The 11,795-nt window shown below is 46.0% G+C and overlaps 1 protein-coding gene across 1 annotated transcript; it reads right to left on the bottom strand.

Moving 5' to 3' along the window:
- Nucleotides 1-2,536: 2,536 nt before the first annotated feature.
- LOC127661782 (sentrin-specific protease 5-like) lies at nt 2,537-5,433 on the bottom strand. The gene is made up of 6 exons (XM_052152670.1): nt 5,294-5,433; nt 4,971-5,022; nt 4,833-4,883; nt 4,637-4,681; nt 4,482-4,552; nt 2,537-2,549 (listed from the first exon to the last, which is right to left on the bottom strand). The coding sequence occupies exons 1-6, from the start codon at nt 5,317-5,319 to the stop codon at nt 2,537-2,539; spliced, it is 258 nt and encodes an 85-aa protein (XP_052008630.1). The 5' UTR covers nt 5,320-5,433.
- Nucleotides 5,434-11,795: the final 6,362 nt, after the last annotated feature.

Raw genomic sequence — 11,795 nt, 5'->3', positions numbered from 1 at the left:
AATAATGGTATTTCCTAAATTAGCCTATTATTTTCCTGTCAAGAACTTATGGTTTAATAAATAGCTATTACTGCAGCTATAACCCTCTTATTTATTGTATCTTGGAAGGTATTTACTTTCAGTTTAAGCCCAGAAAGTACATACTGTAGAAATCTACATTAAAACAAATTCAAATAGTCAACTTGGCAGGAGGGCACTTACACAGAGTGAACACCAATCTCATCATCTTAGCATGTGATTATTCATTGCATTTATTACCGTTTTATGGGTGTTTCTTCCACCTCGATTACTTTTTACTAAAACTTAGATTCATTTATTTATTTTTGGTAATATGAAGGTCACATTAAAACTAATTTAAACTAAAAAAAGTATATATTTTTTCGTTTTCAAAACTATAATAGTTTATGATTATCTAAACAAAGAGTGAAATAATCAATTTTATTATTTGTGTGAAAATATCTCTCAATCGGTTTATGGCGTCTTTCCACCACACCAAACTATTTTGCAAAAAATTTATGTACTTAATAAATTGACAAAAGTGCCTGTGAAGAACACGCTTGAGATTGACCCTTATATTGTGTTACGGTCAAAAGTGACCGAATAACTTTTTCTGAAAACTGTAGTTTATTTCTTCCATTTGGAATAATATAACATGACTTTGTTCACACAGGGCATCTGAACACATATATTTTTTATAACATTTTGGTTTTATTTCACATCTGTTCTCCAGTGGTGGTCCCGGTCTAAAGTGAATAGCAGGGGCGCAACTACACATTTGCTGAGGGGTATGCAACATCAATGTTGATCCCCCACCAAACATACACATTACACAAATAAAAAGCCAAAAACCACAGGCAAATTACAAGGCCTTTGGAGCCCTTTTTAGTTTATACTTCAGTCATGTCAAGGTAACAAACCTATTGACACCTAGAATGTAACCATTAATTAGTCAACACTTTTCAAACTGCTTCAAATTGTAACAAATATTACAATTCGCAACACAATTGAAATTATAATATTTAAATTAATTAAAAAAATATATAATTTAAATCAAGAATTCAATAAATAAAATAAAAACAACATGTGATGCCAACCATTTAATTCGTAAGATCCCGCGTGGCCATTTCCTACCTGTTCTCATCACCTGCTCTGCTCGACCATTTGTATTCTCATCCCTATCCTCTCTATCTTCATGGCAAATATACCATTATCTTAGTGTTATAAATACAGTAATGTTAACTAGGTAATTTACTCACACCATAAGAGCACAGAGACTTAAGCAAAGGTGTCTTTACTACAGCGCACACTCTTGGCACCTTTAGATTTGTGAACAAATGGGGCAGAGACTTGCGCCCCTGTAGCCCCCGTTCTGCGCACGTCAGTAGCACAGAACAGTAAAAGATGGAAAATGCTTTGAAATGAAAACGATACACACGTGGGTGAAGAGAACATATACTTTTATAACTAGAAATCTTAAAGAAGGCTTTTAAGTTAAACGACGTTTATCCTTGTAGAGAGACATGGGTGTCCAGCAGATCATCTTTTCAGTCAGGGTTATAAAAAGTCGCCTTAAATTTGGGAATGGGCGCTCGTTCGCTTTACATTTAGAAAGAAATCTTGTTAAAAAGGTTAACTGACTCTCCGCCATGTCCAACCTATACTTGGGATCCTCTAACTAACCATAACTAATCTTACTGCGCTTTCCTACTTTCGCCTGTTGTTGTCTCGCAGTCAAACACGACGTGAGAATCCATTGGATGTGTCGTGTGTATAGTCTGCGCCCCAGAACAATAGTATCCAGCTGCAGACCCGCAGCAACACCAGTTTCAGAACCTGAAGTGAGGGGCGGAGCTTACGTTCTAAACCGAGTAGCGCCACCTAACGTTTTGGAGAGTACTATGCTTTTATTACAAATGAAACATCATATTTATACGTATGTTATAATGATTCTTTAAGGTACAGTACAATAAGCATTTTAAAACATTGATCTTGTGTAATATAATTGTATATAGTTATCCGTTTCATTGTATTATGAGAGTTACTTCCTGATCATGATGGTGAAAAAAAATGCTTGAAACTTATGGGCATTTTATATAAAATATACTTTATTTCACAAGAACATGTGCAGCATACATTTTTCTTTATGTAAAATAAAACATGTCAAAAAACTAAAAAAGAGAGAAAATTAAGCATTTTAAAAGAAACAATAAAAATATATACAACAAATGACCAATTCACCCCAGGCCCATTTTATCATGACAATCCTGTATAAATTAAACTTAAAATGTATCAAATGAGGCATTCACTCTCAGGCCCATTTTGTCCTTACATTCTTGTAAAAATAACTCCATGTCATCCCTGAACACAAAATGAAATAGAAAGGGCTCTCTGGAAGCTTCTGACTGTTCCAGGAGATTGTTGCGGGCCTTTTCCTTGTGGTCTTCATTCATTCGAATGAAAAGAGGCTCTTCCACTGGACCCCTGAGCAGATAGCTGTTGGAATGGAGCCATTTCACAGCTTCTTTCATGTGCCGGATTATTGGGAGCTCCTTCATTACAGAATATTAAAGGAAAATGTGACTTTATAAATGTGACATAAATTTATTATATGTTAAGAGAATATATATATATATATATATATATATATATATATATATATATACAGTGAGGAAAATAAGTATTTGAACACCCTGCTATTTTGCAAGTTCTCCCACTTGGAAATCATGGAGGGTCTGAAATTGTCATCGTAGGTGCATGTCCACTGTGAGAGACATAATCTAAAAAAAAATCCAGAAATCACAATGTATGTTTTTTAACTATTTATTTGTATGATACAGCTGCAAATAAGTATTTGAACACCTGTCTATCAGCTAGAATTCTGACCCTCAAAGACCTGTTAGTCTGCCTTTAAAATGTCCACCTCCACTCCATTTATTATCCTAAATTAGATGCACCTGTTTGAGGTCGTTAGCTGCATAAAGACACCTGTCCACCCCATACAATCAGTAAGAATCTAACTACTAACATGGCCAAGACCAAAGAGCTGTCCAAAGACACTAGAGACAAAATTGTACACCTCCACAATGCTGGAAAGGGCTACGGGGAAATTGCCAAGCAGCTTGGTGAAAAAAGGTCCACTGTTGGAGCAATCATTAGAAAATGGAAGAAGCTAAACATGACTGTCAGTCTCCCTCAGACTGGGGCTCCATGCAAGATCTCACCTCGTGGGGTCTCAATGATCCTAAGAAAGGTGAGAAATCAGCCCAGAACTACACGGGAGGAGCTGGTCAATGACCTGAAAAGAGCTGGGACCACCGTTTCCAAGGTTACTGTTGGTAATACACTAAGACGTCATCGTTTGAAATCATGCATGGCACGGAAGGTTCCCCTGCTTAAACCAGCACATGTCAAGGCCCGTCTTAAGTTTGCCAATGACCATTTGGATGATCCAGAGGAGTCATGGGAGAAAGTCATGTGGTCAGATGAGACCAAAATAGAACTTTTTGGTCATAATTCCACTAACCATGTTTGGAGGAAGAAGAATGATGAGTACCATCCCAAGAACACCATCCCTACTGTGAAGCATGGGGGTGGTAGCATCATGCTTTGGGGGTGTTTTTCTGCACATGGGACAGGGCTGACTGCACTGTATTAAGGAGAGGATGACCGGGGCCATGTATTGCGAGATTTTGGGGAACAACCTCCTTCCCTCAGTTAGAGCATTGAAGATGGGTTGAGGCTGGGTCTTCCAACATGACAATGACCCGAAGCACACAGCCAGGATAACCAAGGAGTGGCTCTGTAAGAAGCATATCAAGGTTCTGGCATGGCCTAGCCAGTCTCCAGACCTAAACCCAATAGAGAATCTTTGGAGGGAGCTCAAACTCCGTGTTTCTCAGCGACAGCCCAGAAACCTGACTGATCTAGAGAAGATCTGTGTGGAGGAGTGGGCCAAAATCCCTCCTGCAGTGTGTGCAAACCTGGTGGAAAACTACAGGAAACGTTTGACCTCTGTAATTGCAAACAAAGGCTACTGTACCAAATATTAACATTGATTTTCTCAGGTGTTCAAATACTTATTTGCAGCTGTATCATACAAATAAATAGTTAAAAAATCATACATTGTGATTTCTGGATTTTTTTTTAGATTATGTCTCTCACAGTGGACATGCACCTACGATGACAATTTCAGACCCCTCCATGATTTCTAAGTGGGAGAACTTGCAAAATAGCAGGGTGTTCAAATACTTATTTTCCTCACTGTATATATATATATATATATATATATGTATACACACACACACACACACACACACACACACACACACACGCCTCACTGCTGCTAAGCGTAGCTTGTTCTTCACATGGAAGGGACTCTTGTAGGGTTTCTGCACTGGAATATATATATCTTGGTTAATTTAAAATTAATCAGAAGAGGGTGCAAATGTAATGGTGGGCTGGAGTAAATGTCTAGTATCTACCTTTCAGAGAAAACCCCAAAGTTCTCCAGAAGAATAAGAGCCCACCATCTCCGTATGTTTGGAAAGTCGCACTGGAAGACAAAAATAGAGAAATCTTGATATTTCAACTGCTACAACATCATAAAGGTCAATTACTTGAACTGGTAATTACTTACAGATGTAAAATCAAAGGGTGCTCCCAAGACAAGATGTAGAGCATACTGGAAAACAGCAAAAATTAAGGAACATTATCTCTGTAAACGTAAAATTAAAAAATATCTTCCTTGTTCCGTATTTAACAACTTAAAAAAATTTAAATAAAAACACCACCACACCAATCATTGGTTTAATTATATCAAAACAATGTCTCACCATCAACATGAAGACTCCACAGTCTACACCACCAATCTGTTGGGGGATATCCTAAAAAAAAAAAAAAAAAAAGCATGAGTTTATTAAGGGTTTGACACTTCAGCACTCCCAACTTTAGCAGACTTCTTTATAACCAACCTTGTTTTTCAGTAGCACCCATGTGCCAGGTGCAATTTTGGCTGTCATCTTACTGCAACAAAAATACAAAAATAATAAAACAGATTTGTTAATATGAAGTTACATTGTGCAGCACACAGTTTGAAGCTCTGAATCCATGCAAAAACACAGTCAACATTATTTGGGTCTTTCTTGTAAAAACTGTCACAGCATGCAAAATCAGAACATCATGCAAGTAACCATTAAGCAAGTTTATTAAACTCTTGAACGGCAAAACTTGAACACACATATTGAATTTTTCACCACATGATGTCAAAAACTTTAGACAACGTTACACAACTCACCATGCTCTCCGCCATGCTTGTCTCATTGTCAATAACTCCGCCCCTCACTTCAGGTTCTGGCGCTGGTGTTCTGAAACTGGGGTTCTGAAACTGGTGGTGCTGCGGGTCTGCAGCTGGATATGTCTCCCCCAGAACGCTTTCCGCCTCTGACCAGTTTTGTCATGTGACGTCAGAGCAACGTCGGTGGACAGAAGGCGCGCGGCAGCTTTGTAGTTACCTCGTGATACAATTTTAAAAATAATTTTTTTAACCCCATTTAAAAAAAAAAATCGAATAAAAGTTATAAAACGGTATTCTTTCATCATGGTTCGAAATTTGTTATTTGTAAGCTTTTTGAAGCACCCCCTCCTGTGGCGCACCTATGCATTGCATTTGTTGCAAACCCCATTTTTGCGCACCTGGTGACCAGCCATTGGAAATTAATGGATTAGACTACAAAATACAGAAATATTAAGCATTAAGGAGCATACCAATCCTTTAAATGAGCACATAAGGTATACGTTTGCACACACTCTTTCCATGTACACTCCGAAAGGAATATTTCAAGATCAACTTGTATTATGTTGTGTTTGGGCTCATTTGAAACAGGATTGTCTGCTTTAAGTTTCAATATGCAAATGTCTACATTATATATGTGTTTTAGGAAGTAAAGGAAAATATGTGACAAAGACACTCGTGTTTTTATCGGTGTCAGTGGGAATTTCATACACCAATAACTCACAGCAGTTTGGCCTCGGAGTGAAACGTATCGGTTACCTAACGTAACCTCGGTTCTCTCTAGATGAGGGAACGAGTATTGCGTAAGCTAGCTTACGCTACGGGAAAGATTCATCTTTTCTGAGATACTGAAGCCAAAAAATTATCCTTAATTTTTGTATCCATTGTCAACGCAGTGCGGCAGCTGCAGACCTTGAGCGGGCTAGCTAGCGAGCTCATAGGTTGCTCTGCGGCAACTGCTGCAGCCTATAGACGAGCTTGGGTGAATTCGCATCCAATGAGAGGCGTCCGCGCGCTCACTGCAACAAAGCCCGCCAAAATGGGCGTGACTAGAGTGCATAAGCGTAGTTCGTAGGCTGGAACCCTGGTTTTCATTGACTGAAGCGAAAAGTCGCCGTAGGCGCGAAGCACGGCCGGCTACGCAATACTCGTTCCCTCATCTAGAGAGAACCGAGGTTACGTTAGGTAACCGATACGTTCTCTTACGAGAGGTTCTCTCGTATTGCGTAAGCTAGCTTACGCTTACGGGAACCCATTGTCAACGCCGTGCGTGCCAAGCATCCACTGTATGAGCCCCAGGGAATTAAGGGGGACCCGGGGAGCCCTTATGAGTGGGGAAATAATATTTGGCCGGCAAGAATGCAAGTCATTGATTGTGTAATACATAAGCACATAGTGGGAAGGGAGCGACAGAGCGGCGGTGCCGGTCTGTGTGGAATGTGTCCCATCAGTGCAGCTCACCAGGGAGCTGTAGCGTATTAAACCGCTAGTAGTTTTGCCTGCAGAGCGGGCACTTCCATATTGTAAAATCTGACAAAGGTGGAGGGAAGTCCATCCCACTGCCACACATATGTCGTGAATGGAAATCCCGCTGGACCATGCCCACGAGGATGCCATGCCTCTAGTGGAGTGAGCCCTAATGCCCAACGGGCATGGCAGGTCTTTTGACGCGTATGCAGCAGCAATAGCATCCACTATCCATCTAGATAGTGTCTGTTTCGGCGGCGAGACCTTTGGTGCGCCCTCGAGCGAAACAGCTGCTCAGAGCGTCTGAAAGCGGCGAGCGCGCAGTATACAATCTCAGTGCTCTGACCGGGCAAAGGAGATTGGCGTCGCGTTCGCTATCGGTGCTGGCAGCGCCGATAGGGAAATGACCTGTGCTCTGAAAGGAGTACCGATCACCTTGGGAACATAGCCGTGTCTAGGCTTTAAAATGACCTTGGAGTCACTTGGTCCAAACTCAAGACACGCATGGCTGACAGACAGTGCGTGAAGGTCTCCCACACGTTTGACTGATGACAGGGCAGTCAGAAAAGCGGTTTTGAGTGAAAGGTATTTCAAATCCACGGATTGAAGTGGTTCGAAAGGGGGCTTTCATAGTTTCGAGAACTATAGAAAGATCCCAGATAGGAACCGATGAGGGGCGCGGGGGTTCATCCTTCTAGCTCCCCTGAGGAAGCGGATGACCAGCTCGTTTTACCCCATGACTGGCCGTGCAGGGGTTCAGCGAGCGCGACAGCGGCCGCCACATACACTTTGAGCGTGGATGGGGATCTGCCCTTATCCAGCAGCTCTTGTAGAAATACAAGCAGCGACGACACCCCACATGTCCGCAGGTCCAGGTCTCGGTCGGTGCACCATTTTGAGAACACAGACCATTTTGGCGCATAGAGTCTTCTCGTGGAAGGGGCTCTAGCGTGTATGATGGTGTTTATTACTCCTTCTGGCAGAGCGGCGGGTAGTCGTTGATCACCCACGCATGCAGCCCAGCTCTGGGTGGGGATGCCAGATTGTGCCGTGAGCTTGAGAGGAAATCTGCTCTCACTGGGATGGGCCACGGCGCTGTCAGTGACAGCTGCGTAAGCTCCGGGAACCATGTCTGATTCTCCCAGCGGGGCTATGAGGAGCACCGAGTGGCGCGTTCCCTGATCCTCTGCATTACCTGTGACAATAGCGAGGCGGGAGGGAAGGAGTAAAGCGGGCGTCTGGGCCAGTCCTGGGCCAGCGGCGTCCTCGCTTCGAGAAAAATATTGGGCAGTGAGAGTTCTCTTTGGGCGCAAAGAGGTCTATCTCCGCTCTGCCGAATAGGTGCCATAGCGTCTGGACTGTTTGGCGTGCAGGGACCATTCCCCTGGGGAATATTGTCTCTGGACAGTCTGTCCGGGCCGTCGTTCAGGTGGCCTGGCACGTCGCGTCGCCCTCAGGGGCGCAGGTGGCACTGGGACCAACTCAGTATGCGTTTCGTCAGATGGAAGAGGTTCCTGGATCTGACACCGCCCTGGCGGTTTAGGTAGGATACCACAGATCTGTTGTCCGAGCGGACCAGGGCGTGGTGACCCTGAATGACCGGGAGAAAGCGCCGCAGTGCGTGCTCGACCGCTATCATTTCCAGACAATTTATGTGAAGGAGCTTTTCCTGAACTGACCATAGGCGAAAACCGGAGAGCCCTCGCGGACCGCGCCCCAATCCGTGTTGGGCGCGTCTGTCGAGATGACTTTCGGCGAGATACAGCTCCCATTGTCACTCCCGCTGATACCATTCGGCCACTGTCCAGGGCTGCAGAGCTGAAATACAGGTCTGAGTCACCTTGATGGGCTGTCGGCCTGTGGCCCAAGCCCGGCGAGGCAGCGGTGTTTAGCCAATGCTGAAGCGGCGCATGTGCAGTAAACCCAGCTGAAGTACTGCTGCGGCTGAGGCCATGTAGCCTAGCACTCTCTGAAATTTCTTCAGAGGTGTGAGGCTGTTCATCTGAAATGACGCTGACTAGTCAGCTGCACACGGCGGCGGCTGTGTAGATAAGCGAGCCGTCATTGCCACTGAGTCTAGTTCTATTCCAAGGAAGGAAATTGCCTGACTGGGCTGTAGTGAGCTCTTGGTCCAATTGACTGCAAGGCCCAAACTGTTCAGATGACTGAGGAGAACTGTCCTGTGAGACAGAAGCTCCGTATGTGATTGTGCCAAAATCAGCCAATCGTCCAAATAGTTCAGAATTCGCAAACCCTGACTCCGCAGGGAGTGCGGCGCCAGCGTCCATGCACTTCGTGAAAGTACGAGGTGCTAAGGACAGGCCGAGCGGAAGGACGGTGTATTGATAAACCTGGCCGTCGGCGAATCTCAAGAATGGCCTGTGACGGGATTTATCTGAATCTGAAAGTATGCATTTTTCAGATCGAGAGAAATAAACCAGTCCCCTAGGCACATCTTGCGAGGAGTTTGCTGGTTGTAAGCATTTTGAGCGGTCTTTTGCAAGCGCTTTGTTCAAAACCCTGAGATCTAATATTGGTCTGAGGCCGCCGTCTTTCTTGGGGACAAGAAAATAATGGCTGTAAAACCCCGACTTCGCTCAGGGAGGCGGCACTCTCTCTATGGCCCTTTTGCACAGAAGGTTTGCTATTTCTGAGCGAAGCGTGCACGCTGCTTCCGTGTTCAAAGTAGTTTCGAGCAGCTCTGAAGCAAGGAGGGCGCCGATCGAACTGTAGCAAATAGCCCTGTTTTATTGTGCTTAACACCCATTCGGATATCCCTGGAATATCTTCCCACGCTTTGAAGCGTAATGTTAGAGGGTGAATGGCCAAATCGCTCTGATTGCCGCACAGCTGAACAGAATGTGTGGCCGCTTACTGTGCTTATGCTGGACTGCTTCGCAGACAGCATGGACAGGCTGTTCTGTGAGTGACTTCCGATTGAGGTGAATGGGGAAAGAGTCACATCTGTTAAGTGATCGCGCAAGCATAGCCACGAACGCGGGACTTACATACAGAGAAGTGTTTCCTGGCCGTGTGACAGAGCGGGCAGAGAATGGGCGCGCTGCGTATTCGTGGCGCATTTATTGACTAACACTCGAGTGGTTCAGTAACGGCTTTTGAGTGTGCTCTGATGGGGACACGGGCGTGTAATGCTTGTGTGTAGAGGTGAACACTGAATTGTGGGCACATTTTCTATACATAAGGCTGGTCGTGTGACAGAGCGGCCAGAGAATGGAGCGCTGCACGGATTAGGTGGATGCGTTTATTAACCCTAACACTCGGCGGGTCGTAACCGCTTTATGTGAGTGTGCTCTGATGGGGACACGGGGCGTGTAATGCTTGTGTGTAGGGGTGAACACTGAATTGTGGGCACATTTTCTACACATAAGGCTTTATTTTGAGTCGCCGTGGAAACGGCGTTTGAGTGCAGGCAAGCGGGTAATATCACCGGCTTGTTGGCTGCTGAATCCACCACTGCAGTAGCCTGAGAGAAGGGGACTGACAGAGGCGTACGGGACTTACATACAGCTGGCCGTGTGACAGAGCGGGCAGAGGAGGCGGCGCTGCGGGCTCGTGGGGCGTTTATTAACTCTAACACTCGAGCCGGTCGTAACCGCTTATGTGAGTGTGCTCTGATAGGGACACGGGATGTGTAATGCTTGTGTGTAGGGGTGAGCACTGGCTCGTGGGCACATTTTCTACACATAAGGCATGTTTACTCTTTACAAGATTTCTTTGGGTCGCCGTGAAAGCGGCGTTTGAGTGCAGAGCAAATGGGTAGTATCACCGACTTGTTGGCTGCTGAATCCACCACTGCAGTAGCCTGAGAGAAGGGGACTGACAGGGGCTAAGCTTTGACGGTGGTCCGCCGTGGCGGGACTGAGCCGTCGTTTTCTCAACAACGCTAGGAGGACTTCGGTTGCTCAGGTTTCAGTACAATCTTAGGCCGAGGCCCGCAGGAGGCGGCGGTCTGCGGCGGCTGTCTGAGCCTGATCGAGGCGGCCGCCCTGTCGACGCTGAGAAGTCTTGCTTGTTGAGCTGGGCGCTGTGAAGAGGCTCGTGCAGGAGGCTGGTCACGTGGGCGGCCTGCAGAGGAGCTAGCGCGACGAGGCAGAAAGAGATTCATGGCTTGGGCTCGGAACGGTCAACAATGCCACTCACCGCGGAACCGAAGAGACCGGGCGCGTAGTGCGTTCAGCTTCTCCCAAGTCGGCTAGTCAGATCTGAAACAGCCTCTGTCTGTAAGGCGGCCATGGAATGCAGAGCAGATGCGGCTTGGCCGGCGGCGGTATAGGCGCGGCCAACACAGGCGGAAGTAGTTCTGCAGGCCTTAGACGGGAGCACCAGCTTAGACCGCCATCTCGCGGAGGGCGGGCAAAGGTCGCGGCGTGGAGTCTGTTGGGAGCCTGCTCAGGGGCGGTGACCACTCGAGCCGAGGCGGTCGACGGCATGTGTGAGGAGGCGTTAGTTCCCCTTCGACTCGGCGCGGGTCCTGCTGGATTCCTGGGCCGAGGAGGAGGCGTGTGAGCCTGACCACTCCTCGCTGTCCGAAGCCATGATGGAACAGCCCTTATCCTCCGCTTCTTCATCCGAGATGGCAGCAGAGCAGCCGCTCGGCGGCAACTGCGCGTCCGGGTGGGCGGGAGGGTTAAGGCGATGCTCGAGGAGGGGCTCCGGCGAGGCAATCGCTTCTACCACTGGTTCCGGCAGCCTTTGAGAGCAGCGCTTTACTGCGCGGCTGAATGGAACGCGGCGCGGCGGCTTCGGTCCTGAGCGCTTCGAGTCGAGCCCGCAGGGTCGACATCGGAAGCTCCTCGCAGAGATCGCAGATCAATTTTTTGGCTTCAATATCTCAGAAAAGATGAATCTTTCCCGTAGCATAAGCTAGCTTACGCAATACGAGAGAACCTCTCGTAAGAGAACTAATTTGCTCATTGCATTTTACCAATCGCGACATTTCCTACAGTAACACATGGCTCTCGCGTGTATGTTTTTACAGACTCTTAATATAATTGTGATACCAAATGCACAAATTATG

Source organism: Xyrauchen texanus, chromosome 21, assembly GCF_025860055.1.
Source record: "Xyrauchen texanus isolate HMW12.3.18 chromosome 21, RBS_HiC_50CHRs, whole genome shotgun sequence".
Classification (NCBI taxonomy): Eukaryota; Metazoa; Chordata; class Actinopteri; order Cypriniformes; family Catostomidae; genus Xyrauchen; species Xyrauchen texanus.
The sequence above is the reverse complement of the archived record's forward strand: the minus strand, read 5'-3'. Positions and strand labels throughout refer to the sequence as shown.